The sequence below is a fragment of the Mytilus trossulus genome, chromosome 1, assembly GCF_036588685.1.
Source record: "Mytilus trossulus isolate FHL-02 chromosome 1, PNRI_Mtr1.1.1.hap1, whole genome shotgun sequence".
In the NCBI taxonomy this organism is placed as follows: Eukaryota; Metazoa; Mollusca; class Bivalvia; order Mytilida; family Mytilidae; genus Mytilus; species Mytilus trossulus.
Genome location: NC_086373.1, coordinates 44,756,454 through 44,778,205, shown reverse-complemented (window position 1 = coordinate 44,778,205; position 21,752 = coordinate 44,756,454). Strand labels below are relative to the sequence as shown.

At 34.6% G+C, this 21,752-nt stretch overlaps 1 protein-coding gene across 1 annotated transcript in view; it reads right to left on the bottom strand.

Moving 5' to 3' along the window:
- The window catches only part of LOC134725367 (proton myo-inositol cotransporter-like), a 46,735-nt gene that overhangs the window by 3,406 nt on the left and 21,577 nt on the right, over positions 1–21,752 (bottom strand). The window contains exons 5-8 of the mRNA XM_063589130.1: positions 18,309–18,469; positions 15,074–15,188; positions 7,604–7,896; positions 265–417 (exon numbers count right to left, since the gene is read on the bottom strand). Coding sequence (XP_063445200.1) covers positions 265–417; positions 7,604–7,896; positions 15,074–15,188; positions 18,309–18,469 — 722 coding nt within the window. The remainder of the gene's footprint in view (positions 1–264; positions 418–7,603; positions 7,897–15,073; positions 15,189–18,308; positions 18,470–21,752) is intronic.

Here is a 21,752-nt window from a genome sequence, read left to right as displayed (position 1 = left end):
TCGGGATCTTCGGACACATTTTTTAAACTAGATACAATGATGATTGTGGACAGGTTTTGTTAAATTTGGCCAAGTATTTACAGAGGAGAAGATGTTTGTAAACGTTAACGGATGACAACGGACGACGGACGCCAAGGATAAGAAAATCTCACTTGGCCTTTCAGGCCAGATGAGCTACAAATGTAGTGGGGTTTAAAATTTTAACGATTCCTGCTGTCTTTTTTTTTTGTTATGTTACTTTGTACGACGATTTTAAACACTTACCATATGTAGTTATGGATTCAAGTAGTGATAAAAATGTGAAAGACACAATTAGATTGGCTATCCAGTTTACGGCAGTACTTATTGAAATTGCAGTTCCTCTGGCCCATATTGGGTATATTTCCGAATTAACTGTCCATGGCATAGGACCCAGTCCTAAATAGACAAGATGATTTACTTATTATAAATGCAATTCATGACAATCTAATACATATATTATGTTAAACAATCCTAAAAGAAAAGTAACGTCACCCAAATTGCATCAATTTAAAAAAAAAGTGCAACAGAAATCTTACAAGTTTTCGTAGACACTAAACAATTTGTGTTTTTGTGATTTTAAAGTTTTCAACTTTGATATATACATGTATATTTGATTATAATATACAAAAAGTTCACAGTATATGTCAACGAATGAAATATTCACTCCAAAAAATAAAAATATATATATATAAATTTTAATATCACCACATTTAAAGACTGATTCTTACTAAATACTACAAAGGGCCTTAATAACTCTTCTAGTAAAAATAAAATTTGAACAGGATATATAGAAATTTTCTATTAATTTCTAAAGATCTTGCATTGTATAATATTTCTTGGGGTGTAAGATTTTGATTTTGAAAATAAAGACAACAATGCCATGATTTGTTTAAAATGTAATTTAAGGGCAATCATATAACTAAAGGTATCAATCAATTTTTTCATGCATTTTGGTATGTTGTCCATTTTTGTTGTTTTTGTTTATGTATGACACTTTTCAAAATAGAAATAAATGTATAAAAACACTTTTTTTTGAAAGAATTCAATCAGTAATATTTCAAATGATAAATGAGATAAATACATCATTTTTTTCGAGTTTTAGTTGAAGTTCACCGAGCCAAAGTTGTATGCAAAATTTTACTGAAATCTGTGACATAGCCAATTAACTGTAACTCGCTAGAAGCTAAGGCCACACGTGCCCGTTGTCAATGAAATTAACAACGTCGTTATAGGTAAAATAGCAATAAACAGTTTTTATTGGTCAAATCAACTTGATTACTTTTCTGACGTTCCGGCGCCGTAACGATGAGATGATTAACGATAATCTATTATAATCATCGTACATACTCGTCTCTTGGTGTGTGAGGGTTGACATGATTGGAAATCCAACTCTGTTGTTTTGTAGTTAATATCTGTTGAGATTTCTCCGTTAAATGGTGAATAAAGTTGAAGGAGTAATGTTACCCTATAGAGAATTTGTAGTTTCATGTTGTTTTTTTTATTCCAGATCATAAAACAGTTTTCTATAATATGAGGCAGGCATAACCTGTAAATGGGGACGAAGTCTGTATGATTATTTTTTTTTGTAACTTACATATTTGTTAAAAAAAAAAAAAGAAACGGAAATACCGTAACGTTTTCGATTTTGGTTCTGTCGTTAGGGATTTTAGTTGTGACGTTATTTAAGTTATAACGTCATATGCAATGTAAACAAAGAAACGCTATCATCAGGTAACGTTTTTTTCATATCAAGGAATTATTAGAAATGAAATTGGTATTGCTTTCCTTCCTATTTATACTAGACTGATAAATATCTATTTTACTCAAAGATTCATACAAACGAGACCGGAAAAAGGAAGTACATTGTAGATTTCTGCGCAGGTCCGGGATTTCAAAACATGACATAAAAAAAATTGAACGATTTTGAATTCATTAGTACAATGAAAAATTCGGGAAATTATCCGGATTTTTTTTTTTATTGAATTTTCTATTGTTATTGGGGACTACGTCCCCATAATAACGTCTCCAATGTTCTCATATGCATGCTGAAAATACTATTTCAAATTAAATGTTTAACAACTTTAATATATACCCTAGCCTAGATGTATTTGCATTGGCAAAACCTTTCGGAATTTTGTCAAGTGGGGGTTTAGGGTGTTTTCAAACCAAAATTGTGTACATTTTTTGAAACAATTAAAGCATCTTTATTGCACTAAATGCTGTTTTACAATTTACTTAGCTTACAGCATTGGGCTAAGTTTAAAAACAATTGTATACTTTTAAGTACCAATCGATGTGGAATTTCGGTGTATAAACGTGTCATATCAAAACTCACTTCTAAATAATGGTCATCAATTATAATACTAGTATGAGTAGGTAAGGGTTAAGGGACTCTTTATGTTTACAGAGTAGTTTGAATGTAAGTAGTATGTCTATAAAGGTACGCGATGTAGTGGACATAGTGGTCTGACCACAATAGGTTTAAACTTCAAGTCACTTGACGAGTTCAAAGTAATATCTTCGTCCCATTATTGTGAAATAACATTTTGAAATCTTAGACTATTTGTTATCCCAAAGTTCAAAAGAAAATCTCCTTCTTTACCTGTTATACAATCGAAGTTTAAATTCAATGAACTAATAGTTCGCATAGTCCTCTCGTCAATAATTTCATCTAATTCTTTATATGTCCTCTAATTCAATTGTCGTAAGATCTTGTCTTAATAATGTTATAATATGTCTATCATTACAGTTGCGCCTATTCTGTCTGCTTCTGTGATGATATAAATGTGAGGGGGGAGGGGGTTGTCTTTTTGTCAAGCTCTTTGTTGCATTTTGCGAATGTTTTGTTTTACTGTAGCCATATCATTTGGGATATGTGGAACTTTAAAAGATTTTCTATGTAACAGTTTATTTAGGGGTATCGATATTCCTATTGTTATCTTAAAACTAGAGGCTCTTACGAGCTTGTGTCGCTCACCTTGGTCTATTTGCATATTAAACAAAGGACACAGATGGATTCATGACAAAATTGTGTTTTGGTGATGGTGATGTGTTTGAGGTTCTTACTTTACTAAACGTTCTTGCTACTTACAATTATCTCTATCTATAATGAACTTTCTCCATTAGTAACAGAGGAAATTATTTTGTAAAAATTTACAAAAATTTATCAAATTAATGAAAATTGTTAAAAATTTAATATAAAGAACAATAACTCTTTAAGGGGTCAACTGACCATTTTGGTAATGTTGTTGACTTATTTGTAGATCTTACTTTGCTGAACATAATTGTTGTTTACAGTTTTTCTCTATCTATAATAGTATTCAAGATAATAACCAACAACGGCAAAACTACCAATTTGGGGGCAGCAACCCAACACCCGGTTGTCCAATTCATCTGAAAATTTCAGGGTAGATAGTTATTGACTTGATAAATAATTTATCAGACTTGCTCTAAATGCTTTGGTTTCAGAGTTATAAGCCAAAATCTACATTTTACCCCTATGTTCTATTTTTAGCCATGGCGGCCATCTTGGATGGTTGGCCGGGTCACTGACTGGACACATTTAAACTAGATACCCCAATAATAATTGTGGCCAAGTTTTGTTAAATTTGGCCCAGTAGTTTCAGAGGAGAAGATTTTTGTAAAAGTTAACGACGACGAACGACGGACGCCAAGTGATGAGAAAAGCTCACTTGGCCCTTTGGGCCAGGTGAGCTAAAATAGTGTCAACGTAGTTATTTCTTACAGAACTGCTTAATTTTTATATATGCAATGCCTACGTGGTTAGTTTGAACAAGACACCTGTTTTTAAAAAAACAAAATCTTCTATTTCTAAGATAGGTTTATCAATTGTGGGTCTGTTCTGCCACTTAATTGACATTCAACTTCTCTCCGTTCTTTTTTTGTTCATTGTCATTTTGGTTTGACCAACTCCAATATCAATTTTCTCTTTTTTCTCGACTTTGTTAACGAGATCGATAAGATTGCTTTGTATTTTGTTTATTGCATGATGCAGTATAAGCAACCAAGAACTGACATATAAATATTGAAATATGAATTACCGTTCCCTAACTTTCCCATAAATTATAAATTTCATGTGTAGCATATCCTTAAACCTTGTTTCAATTTTTAAGAATCTAAACATGTCTATACATACAATTTGTTTTAACATAGAACATCTAATATTTTTCAGAAGGCGGTATTGTTGGGCAACTGCAAGGGTTGTAATAATCGACAGTTTAATTAACAAGAGGCGTAACTGTAGTAACTTGATGATATCAAAAACATTCTAAGCACTAAATAAAAAATATTTTTTATATTTATGGTGAATTTAAACAATTGAATCACAGACAAAACAATAGGTGATGACGCATTTTTGTCATCTTCACTGGAATTTTTGGGAAAACGGCGTCATTTATAAAAAACAAATCCGACATTAATATTCCGAAGTGCTTTTGAAACGTATCTTTTAATATCTGTTTAACAGATTTTCATGTTTTCATACAAAATAACATTATTCAGAAGACACAATATTCTAAAATGCTGTCATCTTGTAAAATTAGAAATCGTCTGTCCTTGACCTTTCATCGTGATTTGACGGAAACTGCACCATACGCATACATATTTGACGACCTGGCAAAAATAGTTCAGATGATGTGCTTTGGAATGGTATATGATTAAGACATATGATAGGAGGTGCATTAAAAATTACTTTTTTTTGGGTTAATGTCGCTCGTCTTCAAGTTACAGTAGTCAACCGTATTCGTCTCCAGACCCACCACCTTAAACAAGGATCGACTGAGATCACCCCCAGTTTTTGCTAGGGTTCGTGTTGCTTTGTCTACTATTATGTGTCTGTTTGTCCTTTTTCTTTTTTAGCATTGTCAGTTTATTTTCGATCTATGAGTTTGAATGTCCCTCTGGTATAGTTCGCCCCTCTTTTATCCCATAGAAAGCACCATGCATGGTATGATGACTGTTCACATGTTACTATACTTTCTTATACATCTATCAAATAGTAAAGAGTCCTGTTTGCTAAAATAGCTTTGAATGAGATATTATCAGATTATTACATGTCATTTTTCATATCGCATATATTACCAGCCCTAGGATCAATATCAGCCCAAGAGCCGCATGGCTCGAGAGCTGATATTGACCGAGGGCTGATAATACATGCGATATGAAAAAAGACATGTTATGATCTTTTTATCATATGCTTCAACAGTAGAGAAAAATAACAGATTCATATATTGATCCTTTTACGTGGTTCCAGAAAAGAAGTTGAAAGAGTAAACAGTTCACGGACGTCGGACCCAAAATTTGATACATTCAATATGAAATCTTTCTATCATATTCCTCAACAGAGAAAAAAAACCATATTTTTATATGGACGAATCGACAAAAAAATAATTCAACAATATACATAATGAACATTGTATGGAAAAGTCAACTTTTTTAAAGTAACTTTCTAATAAGTTATCAAAAGTACCAGGAATATAATTTTATACGCCAGACGCGCGTTTCGTCTACATAAGACTCATCAGTGACGCTCAGATCAAAATAGTTAAAAAGCCAAATAAATACAAAGTTGAAGAGCACTAGGACCCAAAATTCCGAAACGTTGTGCCAAATACGTCTATGGTATTCTACTCCTGGGGTAAAAAAATCCTTAGTTTTTCGAAAAATTCAAAGTTTTGTAAACAGAAAATTTATAAAAATGACCATATAATTGATATTCATGTCAACACCGAAGTGCTGACTACTGGGTTGTTGATACCCTCGGGGACGAAACGTCCACCAGCAGTGGTATCGACCCAGTGGTGTAAATAGTTATCAAAAGTACAAGGATTATAATTTTATACGCCAGACGCGCGTTTCGTCTACATAAGACTCATCAGTGACGCTCAGATCAAAATAGTTAAAAAGCCAAATAAATACAAAGTTGAAGAGCATTGAGGACCCAAAATTCCGAAACGTTGTGCCAAATACGGCTAAGGTATTCTACTCCTGGGGTAAGAAAATCCTTAGTTTTTCGAAAAATTCAAAGTTTTGTAAACAGAAAATTTATAAAAATTACCATATAATTGATCATATTCATGTCAACACCGAAGTGCTGACAACTGGGCTGGTGATACCCTCGGGGACGAAACGTCCACCAGCAGTGGTATCGACCCAGTGATGTAAATAGTTATCAAAAGTACCTGGATTATAATTTTATACGCCAGACGCGCGTTTCGTCTACATAAGACTCATCAGTGACGCTCAGATCAAAATAGTTAAAAAGCCAAATAAATACAAAGTTGAAGAGCATTGAGGACCCAAAATTCCGAAACGTTGTGCCAAATACGGCTAAGGTATTCTACTCCTGGGGTAAGAAAATCCTTAGTTTTTCGAAAAATTCAATGTTTTGTAAACAGAAAATTTATAAAAAATCATGTTTCAGAAAAACTATAAAAAATGCATTTATTTGATTATTTTTTTTTTTAATCAAATTTAATTTAATTAATTTACTCACTATACATTCCAGTATTCAAATGATTGTTGTGTACACTACTTTGTAATGTTTTTCACTGAAAACATAGCATTGAGGTGTATTTTCCGGAATTTGCCGAGTATCACCGGAACGCCATGTGATAACGTTACGAAAAGGCATGTGATAACAATCAAAGCATGTGATAAACTTTTCATATCAGCCCGCTAAGCACCAATTCGAAAAATATGGAAAATACTTTAATTTAATGCTATTATCATACGGTAAAAATCATATGTTATTTAATCTAAGTATATGATAATATCAGATTATTACATGGCATTTTTCATATCGCATGTATTATCAGCCCTAGGTTCAATATCAGCCCAAGAGCCGCATGGCTCGAGGGCTGATATTGACCGAGGGTTGATAATACATGCGATATGAAAAATGACATGTTATGATCTTTTTATCATATGCTTCAACAATGGAGAAAAATCACAGATTCATATATTGATCATTTTACGTGGTTCCCAAATAGAAGTCCAAAGAGTGAAAAGTTCACGGACGTCGGACTCCAAATTTAGTACATTCGATATGAAATCTTTCTATCAGATGCCTCAACAGAATTTTTTTTTTTAATATGGACGAAACGACAAAAGAAATTATTCAAAAATATACATAATGAACACTGTTTGAAAAAGTGAACTTTTTAACGTAACTTTCTAAATTATGTTTGAAACTTTAAAAAAACGCATTTATTTAATAATTTGATTTTTTTTTTTTTTTTTATTATTTTACAAAATATACTTTCCAGTATCCAAATAATTGTTTCGTTAATAAAATTGAGATTGTACACTACTTTGTAAGTTTTTAAGTGAAAATGTAGCATTGAGGTATATTTTCCGGAATTTGCCGAGCATCACCGGAATGCCATGCGATAACGTTACGGAAAGGCATGTGATAACACTCGAAGCATGTGATAAACTTTTCATATCAGCCCGCTTAGCACCAATTCGAAAAATATGGAATTTACGTTGATTTAATGATATTATCATACAGTAAAAATCATATGTTATTTAGTCTAAGTATATGATAATAGAAAATTCTTACCTGGTGCAAACCCTATTACAAACAATGCTAGACCTAACACAGCCATCCAAGAGTATTCAGTTGGACAATAGTTATCTGCCCATGTAAAACCTTTCATATCATGCTCGTAGTTTTCTTTATTACACCGGAAATTTATGGAGAAATTACCAGTATCATTTTGATATGTGAAATTTGGATCTGCATATCTTTCAGGGTGATCTGAATACACGGGAAGGCATGACCCTGTAGTAGTTGGGTTGTCTTTACTATAACAAAACCCACAATCTTTATTCCTGACACAAGGATCGCATTTCCTATAAATGTATTTGAAAGTTTTTACGTCATAATAGAATGGAATAAACTGACAACAATTATTAACTTAAAGGCATATTTCCATCACAACTTAATTTCACTTCGAATTTTAACCACTGATTTTGAAAATATTATTACAAAAAAAGGTTGACGCGGCTACCTTTGTCAATTTCAAATCTTATATAATCATTTGATTACCAAGCACACATACTACAAGTAAAAGAGGGACAAAAGATACACTCATAAATCGAAAATAAACTGACAACGCCATGGCTAAAAATAAAAAAAGACAAACAGACCAACAATATGTGATCTCAGGTGCTCCGGAAGGGTAATCAGATCCTGCTCCACATATGGCACCCGTCGTGTTGCTTCTATGATAACAAATCCGGTAAATAGTATAATTTGGTAGGTCATATTCATGAAAGGGAAAGGGTTGTAGTTACGACGTAAGGAACATATCCGATATCATTTGTGAAACGGTTATTCCATAACGGTCAACCAACTCGTGATGGCATCCGTAAAATTTACGAAGGAAGGATTTCAACTTCACCATTTGAAACTCTTGGTTTAATAGCTTCCTTGTGAGCAGCAACCCTCTATCAAGAAAATCATGATAGGAAATGCAAGCACGGGAATATCGTATCAATTTGGAGATGTATACCCCGTATGCAGGTGCTTCTAGAATGTTGCTACTTAGAAATGGAAAGTTCACAATTGGAAAGCTGAAATCATCTCTTTTGTCGAGAAAAGTTTTGTTTTCAACCGAACCTCATTGTCAATGTCTAGATGTAAGTCAAGATATGAGCCGAGTTAAATGTACCAAGCTACATAGTATTTCATTTACAGTTCAAACGTCTATTATATTTATTATGCGCAAATCCAATGAATTTAGTCACGGGTTCTTTAAAACTGTCAGCATTTCAAAGTCAGTTTTTTTTTTTTATAAAAAACCGAAAAAACTAACCATAAGAGGGACTACTAGAGTATAGCAACATGGTAATTCTCCTTTCTTGTAGCATGATCCATGATGAGTGATATTCAGCAAATATAAAAACAGATTATGCCAATGAGACAACTTTCCACAAGAGACCAAATGACACAAAAATTAACAACTATAGGTCACCGTAAGGCCTTCAACAAAACACATACAGCATAATCAGCTATTATAAATGGCTCCGAACTGATAAGTATTGTGATATAAGGCCATGTTAGTTTAAGGTTCAAATTAATTAACTCCGGAAACAACATTTCAAGATTCCATTGCTAGGAAATCTTTCTGCTCCTATCAATTTTTATTCTGTCCATTCAAATTACATTTCATATTCACTTTACTCATGATAATTTACTTGTCTTTGTTCAGAAGACGAGTTTGCATGGTTGCTTGGTGGTGAGCAAACCGCAGAACTTAAAAAATAAGAAATCGACCGCAGCTGTAGTACAGGTATTCATGTAACAGCTGATAGTCCCTGTATACTTAAGTTTGGTTCAGTTTGAGCCATATATATTACGAAATAAGCTCCTTTTTCTTGGAAGTTGCCATATATATATATATATATATATACATAAGTACGTCTGAGTCAGTGACAACCCTACAACAGATGTATCCATCGGATCGCCATCAATGATGGTGATACATCTTCATGCCTTATATATCATGTACTGTAGTACGCCGCTAGATTAAAACTGACGTGGAAAGGTAACATATGGCCACCGAAAGCTCTTTTTTTGAGAGCCCAGGTGGTCGTGTGGTCTAGCGGGACGGCTGCAGTGCAGGCGATTTGGTGTCACGACATCACAGTAGCATGGGTTCGAATCCCGGCGAGGGAAGAACCAAAAATTTGCGAAAGCAAATTTACAGATCTAACATTGTTAGGTTGATGTTTAGACGAGTTGTATATATATATATATATATATACAACTCGTCTATATATATATAAGTACGTCTGAGTCAGTGACAACCCTACAACAGATGTATCCATCGGATCGCCATCAATGATGGTGATACATGGCTGTGTACATAATGTATATACAACTCGTCTAAACATCAACCCAACAATGTTAGATCTGTAAATTTGCTTTCATTGTTGGGTTGATGTTTAGACGAGTTGTATATATATATATATATAACTCGTCTAAACATCAACCCAACAATGTTAGATCTGTAAATTTGCTTTCGCAAACTTTTGGTTCTTCCCTCGCCGGGATTCGAACCCATGCTACTGTGATATCGTGACACCAAATCGCCTGCACTGCAGCCGTCCCGCTAGACCACACGACCACCTGGGCTCTCAAAAAAAGAGCTTTCGCTTGCCATGTGTTACCTTTCCACGTCAGTTTTAATCTAGCGGCGTACTACAGTACATGATATATGAGGCATGAAGATGTTATTGTTACAGATCAGCTAAATTATCTATAGTAAAGGATCCTACAAATTAATGTAAGATACAGTCACAGAAAATAATTATATTCATAAGTACGTCTGAGTCAGTGACAACCCTACAACAGATGTATCCATCGGATCGCCATCAATGATGGTGATACATGGCTGTGTACATAATGTATATACAACTCGTCTAAACATCAACCCAACATGTATATATACTTCTTCAACGAAATTTGTTTGACATGCACACGTATAAAAATTGCGGTTTTTATCCAACGCAGTCATAGGTTTGAACGTAGTTTACAATTTAGACTTGTATATATATATATATATCCCGGCGAGGGAAGAACCAAAAATTTGCGAAAGCAAATTTACAGATCTAACATTGTTGGGTTGATGTTTAGACGAGTTGTATATACATTATGTACACAGCCATGTATCACCATCATTGGTGGCGATCCGATGGATACATCTGTTGTAGGGTTGTCACTGACTCAGACGTACTTATGAATATAATTATTTTCTGTGACTGTATCTTACATTAATTTGTAGGATCCTTTACTATAGATAATTTAGCTGATCTGTAAACAATAACATCTTCATGCCTTATATATCATGTACTGTAGTACGCCGCTAGATTAAAACTGACGTGGAAAGGTAACATATGCCCACCGAAAGCTCTTTTTTTGAGAGCCCAGGTGGTCGTGTGGTCTAGCGGGACGGCTGCAGTGCAGGCGATTTGGTGTCACGATATCACAGTAGCATGGGTTCGAATCCCGGCGAGGGAAGAACCAAAAATTTGCGAAAGCAAATTTACAGATCTAACATTGTTGGGTTGATGTTTAGACGAGTTGTTGTTGGGTTGATGTTTAGACGAGTTGTATATATATATATATATATATACAACTCGTCTAAACATCAACCCAACAATGTTAGATCTGTAAATTTGCTTATATATATATATATATATATATATACAACTCGTCTAAACATCAACCCAACAATGTTAGATCTGACTAATTTGAAGACATAAAGACCACTTTAGAATATATATATATGTGTTGAACCCATAGCTGATAGCACTTCTAAAGTGGTCTTTATGTCTTCAAATTAGTCAGATTAATCCTCATTAAAAATGAACTGAAATTGTCATTTCTTATGTAGTGATTTCATTGGATACTATATAGCAGTTTGACAAACACTTATTTTGATCATTGAGAGGCTTTCTATTTCCTTAATAACAGAAAGTGATTGAAACGTTTAGCTGATTTTTACAAAGTTATCTCCATATATTGTTATGTACCACCTTAAGCTTGGGTCACACATTCATGATTTTTACTGCCGTCCTTAACAGGACCATTCCCGATTAAAATTTATTAACAGTCTGATCAAGATCCTATGAATCGTGGATGGAAATTCAAACTTTAATTAAAATTTGTAAAAAAAATAATTTAATCACGACAACAATCAGATATTGTTCAGGAAGCGTCGATATTAAACCGTTTCCAAGCGAATTTATCCCGATAATCCCGTTCTAAATCCGCTTCCAATCCGATTTGTATCTTTCGCTAGTCTGTCACGACTGCGTCCCGATTCTACCGAATGTAATCCGACAGAGATCAGATAGTGACAAGACAGTGAACCGACGCTGACGGAAGTTATCCGTTCGAAAACTGTCGGCATACTCGGGATGATCAGGTACTGTCGGAACGTAATCCTATCACGGTCCGCTCTATCGCATTGCAAACGGCTTTGTATGGTCTCAGTCGTATTGTATTCTGTAATTGTCGGGACTCTGACGAGGGTATCATTGACGAATTTAGAATTAATAACGGGACTGTTTCGGAACGGTTTCGGCAAAAACGGTTCGCAATCGACAAGATCTGGATGCAATCTGGACTCAATCGGCCGAAAAACAGCAATGAAAAAATTCTCCAGATCATTCCCGTTCCACAGGACACCGTCCCGAATACACAGAACATTGTTAGGAATTCGATCCGATACAGCAGAATCTGTCACGACATAGGCACGATTGTAATCCGACTAGACAAAGTCGGCTGAGTTATTTACGGGACGCACCTAACTGTCGGGATGCTTTGCCGAACTATTCGGACCCTTCCCGACCAGTAGGAATTTGTTACGAACTAAAACGACTGCGTTCAGACAATAAGAGGACATTCCAAATAATTGAGGATACTAATCCGACTTTTTCACTTTTCGTGCCGTATCGCTGTCTAATCTCAAACGGGAGAAATAATCGGCAATGTATGAACCCCGCATTAAACAGTCACTTGTCGTGTCATACGATAGTTAATGTTACTATAATACATTGTATACAACAAAGGATATCTTATCTGCATACCCTTCCAGAGCACATGAGATCACACCCAGTTTTTGGTGGAGTTCGTGTTGCTTACTCTTTAGTTTTCTATGTTGTGTCATGTGTACTATTTTTTGTCTGTTTGTCTTTTTCATTTTTAGCCATGGCGTTGTCAGTTTATTTTCGATTAATGAGTTTGACTGTCCCTTTGGTATCTTTCGCCCCTCTTTCGTCACAATAAATACAAAAGTATGTGGTTGAAAGTAATTTTCTTGTGACAAAGGAAATAAAGAATCAACTTCTGGATTCATACAAGTGATATTCGGTTATAACGAGGAGAAATTATAACTGTTATTCTGAAAAGATGCATTTATTTATTCTTTTAAGTCACAAGAGAACTAAACTTACTAAACAAATAAAAAACAGTTTTTTTTTAAATTGTTCCTAGGAATGACAAAAATTGAAAAAACAAACAAATCTGAACAATTATAGAAATGAATTCTCTCTAATCATTCTAATTATATAAAATCATTGTAGATCATCATACCTGGCTTAAAATTTCGCACACCGGACGCGCGTATCTCCTACAAAAGACTTATCATTGACGCGTATATCAAAAAGTTGAGGCCAATTCAAGTATGAAGTTGAGACAATTGAGAACCCAAAAGTATATTTTTAGAATGATAGTTAGAATGATTATAAAGTATATCATTATTTTAGATAGGCAATTTTTTTGTCATAAACGTGGAGGATCGTAAAGATGAGAAGTACGTATGTCCCTTTGAATTCTGCTCATATAAGGATTATTTAAAGATAGTTCTAGTTGGAAAACATTATTTTCTTTTAGTTAAGACATTGGAGATGATATGTTGTCTATATATAGCTAATTATTTTGTAATTAAACTTTGTATTAGCTTTTGAAGGTAAACAAGTATCAAAAATAAAATGACATCAAAATTGTAGTTTAAATATTAACCGTGTAGAGACAAATGGTAATTGTTAGTTAAAATATCTTAAACGTATCACACTTCTATGAAACTATGAAAAACAAATATTTTGCTTGTAAATGTTGAAATTGGAAACTAAATGTTAAACACACACACCAACCATGTGCATGTGTAATATTGTGGCTTTGTTTACTTAACTTACGTACGATCTTACGATCTTTTTTAAAAATTAATGCAAATCTGAAAAATATCTGTCAAGTACCACCCGATAAAAGTACAGTATCTAGAAATTAACACTTTTTTGGAATAGCTATATAATACGGCATATAATAACTTTAATATGCTTCAGCTATATGCACGATACGAAAAAATAAACCTCTTTCAAGGATCTAGAAAGGTATTAAGGTGACATCAATTGCAGAATGTAAGTCTTCGAGACTAAAGGTTTCCAATATTTGAATATTTGATTACAAATGTAGTTAATATGATGGAAGTCAAAGTTGAGCATGGTTATCCTGTATAAACCCTTGTTTATTATGAAGCTCCAAACGTTGTATGGTATTTACTCCTGTCAAGCTTTCTAATTATAAGGTTGGAGCGTTTCTCGATGAAGTTATATTCGAAAGAGTGGTTCAGGAGTGCAAAATTTATTATGTGTTTATTTCATTTACTAGCACTAAGTCGATCCCGATTGTGATAGACTGCTCAGTAGTAAGTGCTTCGGTACTGGCATGATAAATAATGAATGTATTTAGAAACTAAGGTTCCTACTCCCTATGTCAAATTGACTTTAGACGAGGGTCTCTTCCTTGTGAACTTGACATAACTTGTTGAGAATGTCAAATATATCGATGTAGTGCAACTTTACGGAGGTAATTTATCAATGGGTAGCAGTTAGCATGTAAATGGGCAGGGATGCATCCAGTCAATTTTAAAAAGGGGCAACCCAGGATAAAGGAGGGGGGTCGAACCATATGTTCCAATTCAAATGCAATGATCGTCCAAACAAAATGGGGGTTCAAATCCCCGGACCGCTCCTCCCTTGGATCCGCCACTGATGGGTCATTAATGTTCATTTCCTGCAGATATGACTGTGAAAACCGCGTTTTAGTGAATTATACAAATGATCAAACGAGGTTAACGTCTAAATGAGATGTGAAATATACATAAATGTTGTGATTTTCTTACAAAACATATGAATGTGTGTTATTTTGGCGTAAATAAATATATGAATGGGGGTATTTTATTAACCCCAACCGGACGTATAATATAGCATTCGAAAGCTTATCATCTGTTCTTTCTGTTTTGTTTGGTTGTACATGTTGTTTTGCTCTGATCATGATGGACAGAACACTCGGATGATTTGAGAGTGTTGTATTTGATTTATACTTTGACGAATGACTTACTTAGTATAGATGATAAATATATATATATATAAATATATACAAATAGGTTTCGTAGCAAATATACTTTATGATTTTTGAATTCTAAAGTATAAATAGCATGATAACTTCAGAAGGACTTACGAGTATTCACATTTACTTGGCAAGCCATAGGTTTCGTTTTTAAGTGCAACAGGTGGCGTATGGATAACTGATAACTGAAAGCCAACAGCTAGGACAATCAGTGCAATGATTATACCTGCAATAGTATAGAGAAAAAAATGTTAACTCACTGCAAAAATAAAACATAACTGTAATGTATGGTTTATGATACGGACAGGAAGTATTTATGTGACGGAATAATATATCTGTTGTGTGACTCGCAAATTTGATCTTGTATTTCCTGCAAAATGCCAAAATGCATATGCCGAGGAAAAAAAGAGCAGATTTTACCTTTTTCTGCAAGGTTATTTTTTCAGTTCCTGCCCTGCAAGAATATATATTTCCTGAATCTTCTCCACATAAGACTTTCAAAGGATTCAAAGGAAGAGTATGGATTCAGTTTATAGAAAGGAGATAACGAACTTATTGAAAAATAGACAAAAACAAGAATGTGTCCAAAGTACACGGATGCCCCACTCGCACTATCCTTTTCCATGTTCCATGGACCGTGAAATTGGGTAATAATCTAATTTGGTATTAAAATTAGAAAGATTATACTATAGGGAACATATGTACTAAGTTTCAAGTTGATTGGACTTCAATTTTATCAAAAAACTACCTTGACCAAAAACTTTAACCTGAAACTCCCACTTTCATTTTCTATGTTTAGTGGACCGTGAAATTGAGGTAAAAAGTATAATTTGGCTTCAAAATTAAAAAGATTATATCATATGCAACAAGTTTACTAAATTTCAAGTTGATTGGACTTCAGCTTCACCAAAAACTACCTTGACCAAAAACATTAACCTGAAACTCCCACTTTCATTTTCTATGTTCAGTGGACCGTGAAATTGGGGTCAAAAGTCTAATTTGGCTTTAAAATTAGAAAGATCATATCATAAGCAACAAGTCTACTAAGTTTCAAGTTGATTGGACTTCAGCTTCATCAAAAACTACCTTGACCAAAAACTTTAACCTGAACGGACGCACAGACGGACGAACGGACGAACGGAGCCACAGACCAGAACATAATAACCTTAAAAAAAAAAGAAGAGAATAGTAGGTAGCTAGAATTTATAAAGAAAAAGATAATAATTTTCAAAAAAATAGGATAAAGAAAAACGGCATACAGATGCAGACATGGTGACCATAAATTGTACATAAATGACGTCATAATACATGAAAGTATATATATAGATAAATGTTACTTAAACAGTCGGTTTCTCATTTAGCAAATAATATTTTACCTGTTAACATCAGTTAAACAATACAAATACTTGAACATTGAAAATTTCGAGTTTGTTGCAATTCCGTCAAAAACTTTTTAATTAATAGTTATCAAAGGTACCAGGAATGGATTATATTTTAATACGCCAAACGCGCGTTTCGTCCACATAAGACTCATCAGTGACGCTCAGATCAAAATACAAATAAAGCCAAACAAGTGCGAAGTTAAAGAGCATTGAGGACCAAAAATTCCAAAAAGTTGTGCCAATTACAGCTTAGGTATTGAAAACCCTTAGTTTTTAGAAAAAATCAAAGTTTTGTAACAGGGAATTTATAAAATTGACCATATAATTGATATTCATGTCAACAACGAAGTGATGACTACTGTGCGTTATGGGGCATCGTTAATTCCTTTCATTGTTGCGCGAGTGGTTGAAAACATTTGATGCTGTATTGTAAATTAAATTCTTATCATTGATCATTAGAACTGTGATTAAGCACCTACAGAACAAAAATTATTTCTAGTTTCTTCTGCAAAATGACGATCAGGAAGACGATTGATGAAAAGTAATAGTGCAGGGATACAGGCGGTCCCCTCACGTGGAAAGTGACGTCATAAATAAACTCATCATAGATACCAGGATGAAAATTTTATATTAACGCCAGACGCGCGTTTCGTCTTCAAAAGACTCATCAGTGACGCTCGAATCAAAAAATGTTAAAAGGCCAAATAAGTACGAAGTCGAAGAGCATTGAGGACCAAAAATTCCCAAAAGTTTTTTCTAAATACAGCTAAGGTAATCTATTCCTGAGGTAGAAAAGCCTTAGTATTTCAAAATTTCTAAATTTTGTTAACTGACAGTTAATTTAAAAATATAAATAAAGGCGTGCATAATTGACGAACTTTTCACGAGAAGGACATTGACAGTCGGATTCCATATATAGAGTAGCAAAGTGTGTTGGTTGTGATTCGGGCATTGGGATCTTCTTCATTACGGATTGATATATATCCTACGAATCATTTTGTCAAACTAGATATATAGTTGAACAAAATAAGGTAATTTGGTAGAATCACTTTTAAATTTGTCCTTAATCGATCTAAAACGATTTGGTCTCAATATACCATTAAACATATGCATAAATGTCTCAAACACAATCAGATCAAATCTCCTTATTCTCACACACTCAATAACTAATTGTTCGTGCAGAATTTTGAATTATATAAATAGATATAAGAAGATGTGGTATAAGTGCCAATGAGACAGCTCTCCATCCAAGTCACAATTGATAAAAGTATACCATATTAGGTCAAAGTACGGTCTTCAACACGGAGCCTTGGCTCACACTGAACAGCAAGCTATAAAGGGCCTCAAAAATTACTAGTGTTTAACCAGCCAAACGGGAAAACCAACTATCTAATCTATATAAAACACAAGAAAAAGAAAACTTATGAATCAAAAGTTCACCAACATTTTTAAGTGATGCTCAAGGCCAAACTGTTTCACAAATCTTATTCCTAATAAAAACTTTAAAGAACCAAAATAGATGAGAAAAAAAACTGGGAAAAAATAGAGGAATATATATTCCTTCAGTTAAAAAGAATTTGCTTTGTTATAACAGCAAATTTCAATCCACCATTGTCCGTATAATTTGCCAGTACAAAAGAACCAGCTTCTGGGCTTGTTAACACCATCGTGGACTAACAGCCCACCAGCAAATTATCAGTAATTATCAGTGGTTGTAATAACATAAGCGGTACCAATTTAACTGCACCAAGTACGCATTTCGACAATTGATTTCTTCTCAGTGATTCCCGAGGACAAACTATTTGAACGTTGAACAGCTAATAAGACAAAAATGGATTTTAAGGAAAGAATAACCAAAGTAATCTCTTGAACAAATTAAAATGTAACTACATTAATCAACTTTGTAGCATGTTAAATGATCATTCATCATAATCTTAAAGATTTTTTTTTTAATCGATGCATACCAACGAAGCTACCCAATGTCAATATTCTTCTTCCGGCTCGCTCAACCAAATATATTCCAATAAATGTTGCAAGGAAGTTAACAGCAAACGGCACGCAGACTAACCAGATTGCTAATTTTGACGGAAATCCTGACATTCTCAAAATACTGGCACTATAGTATCTACAAAACAGATAATTAATCAATAAGAAAATCATGCAATCAGAGAATATCATATAATGGCTTTTCCAATAACACATTTATATCTACTGGAGACACCTATATCATTTTTTATGGATGATACGGTGTGGTACATGTAACATTTTTATATAGTCCTTTACGTACTTTGATTTACGTTCGTTGAGTTACTTCCCTTTGATATCAGTCTGATATGATTTATGTAAACCCCATATATTATTTGTATCATTATTAATGTGGAATACAAAGAACACGTTGCTTCCAAATTTTGTCATTCTTATTTTCGCCATACGGCCCCAGCGAATATTACATGGTGTCAGATAAATACGGGAAATGGATCTCAACGGAGTACCACAGCCTCAGATGAACTGGGGTTCATCAAATCTAGTTGATACTTGGAAAAAATTCAAACAACACTTGGGACTTATCCTCGATGGACCCCTCGCCGAAAAAGACGAGAAGGTAAAAATTACGTGTCTACTATTGTGGGTTAGTGAAAAGGGAAGAGATATTTATAACACATGGCAATTAAGTGAAGACGATGCGAAGAAACTTTCGGTACATTTTGACAAATTTCTTACATGTTCAACCAAAGCAGAACTCTTTACTTGCAAGGTGTAAATTCAGACACGAAACACAAAGTAGTGACACTGTTGAGCAGTGTATTACTCGACTGAAGCTCATTGCTAAAGACCGTAATTTTATGGACACTGACGAGATGATCATAGACAGTCTTATTTTCGGGACAAGTTCGCCGAAAGTGAAAGAGAAACTCTTAAACCAAGGTGACGCATTGACATTGGAAAAAGCTGTTCAGATCGCGAAGGCATTTAAGTATAGTCAAAGACGACTGCAGGAGATGAAAAACTTTGAACCGTCTACAGTCGTTCACGAATTAAATCTTCCGAGACACTCACAGTATAACACTGCCTCATCTAGGAAGAACCGCCAGACGTCTGACCGAATTAGGACGGGTCCAGTCAACCAAGATCGAGTTAAAGTAGAACCCCATCGTTATTCTTCACAGCAAGGATGTGGAAATTGTGGGAGAAGACACTCCAAACAAGAAGAATGTCCGGCGAAGGGAAAGAAGTGCAACAGTTGCCAAAAGTGGAATCATTTTGCGCAAGTATGCAGATCCAAACAAAGGGTTGACGAAGTAGTGCTAGACACAAATAGTGACAGTGACCAACATTTTTTTATTAATTGTATAAATGAGCAAAATACCTTCATTAATGATAAGGATAAGGTAAAGAGAGATCAAACTTTTGCTACAATTAATGTTTGCACAAAGCCAATTAAGTTTAAGTTTGACACTGGTTCTCAAGTGAATATTTTGCCTAAACGTATATTTGAAAGTCTTAAATTCAATGGCACTCTGAAAAAGTCCCCTCGTATCTTGATTGCTTATAATGGTAATGCCCTGTCCTCACTTGGCGTCTATTGTCTCCCTTGTGAACATGGTTTCGTTAATAGTAAATTAGAATTCTACTGTCTAGATACTAATTCCCCATCAATATTAGGCATGCAGTCTTGCTTGGATTATGCCTGAGTTAATAAAATTGGTTAACAGCACCGAAACAACATGTACTTCTGACTCTGATCCAATGACTAAGTCGTCAGTGTTAAAAGATTATTCAGATATAGGTGTCGGTCTAGTTTCAGGCGAAGCAACAATACACATTGATCCGGAGGTACCCCAAGTCGTACACTCCCCACGGCGCGTTTAAAGTCCGAATAACATCGCATGGTGAACGCAGACATTATTTGTAAAGTAAACAGCCCCACACCTTGGGTTAATTCCCTCGTCGTTGTCGAAAACCCTAATTGTAAGTTAAGGGTATGCCTAGACTCGAAAGATCTGAACTCTGCGATTCAGCGTTCGCACTATCCGATGCGAATATTAGAGGATATTCTGCCTCAATTGTCGAACGCGCATTATTTTACCAAACTTGATGTCCGATCAGGTTATTGGACCATTAGTCTTGACGAGCCGTCTTCATATTTTACTACCTTCAATACACCCTACGGTCGTTATCGTTTCAAGCGTTTGCCATTTGGTCTCAATTGCTCACAAGACCTTTTTCAAGCAAAGATTGACAAGTGCTACGCAGAACTTGACGGTGTGGTCGCGATCGTCGACGACATACTGGTTTACGGATCAACCCGGGAAGAACATGATTCAAACCTTCGGCGAGTATTACAGAACGACAATAAATTAGAGGTTGGGGTCACCGAGGTTACTTATTTTGATCATGTTATAACCTCATCTGGTCTAAGGGCAGATCCTCACAAGGTCCAGGCTATCTCGGATATGCCACCGCCTTCTAACAAAGCTGAAGTGAGACTATATTGGGTATGGTCAATTATCTTTCAAAATTTGCACCCAACTTAGCGGAAATCACTAGCCCAATGCGAGCAATATTGAACAAAGACGTTGAATTTGCATGGGACGAACCTCAAATCGCGGCATTTAAAAAGGTCAAGGAGGTTTTGACGAGCTCACCCGTTTTATGAGATAAACAATGCTGAATGTCTTTTCGTGCATACACCTTTGCGTATTAATACCTTAAGCAATAACAAATAACTATACTTTGAATTACTACGTGCCTTCAAATGTTCCCTAGAAATAAAAATAAACGCAATATCATAGTAAATAAGTTTTCTCTTACTGTATTGTTCGTTCCACCAAATGTGTCGCGTTCGTTGTGCGTTTTAAAAAAATCACTGTACAGTTCGTTGACAAAAACCGTCACAAATCATTTGCTTGTCAAGGTATTCGAGATGATGTCGGCGACCCTTTTTCTGTATTTTATTGTAAATGTTTATCCGTTAAATTAGTCAAAATAGTTGAACTTAAATCACCAGTCACCCAAAGCCAAAATTGCAGTGTTTAACCAGCGAATTGAGACTTTCAACGTTATTCCAGATGAAATGAACAGTTAATAAATATATTCCAGACGAAATAAAGTTTAAAAAAGTATAGAACAGTCATTAAAACATTAATGACTTCCTTTTCACAATTTGAGGCTCTTCCAAATGCTGATGTTGGTCCAAATTCGCATAGACGAAAGCAGACATAGGAGCTCGTTGAACTTAGTTTGCCGAATGCCTTAGATGGCATTCCAACTACTTTATCTATGGGTGGTTTTTTTTTTTTTTTTTTTTTTACATATAAAGCTTTTTAGATGTGGTGTGATGGCCAGTGATACAACTTTCCACTAAAGTTTAAATGAAGTGGGTGAATAAAGCAATTATTATAGTCCAA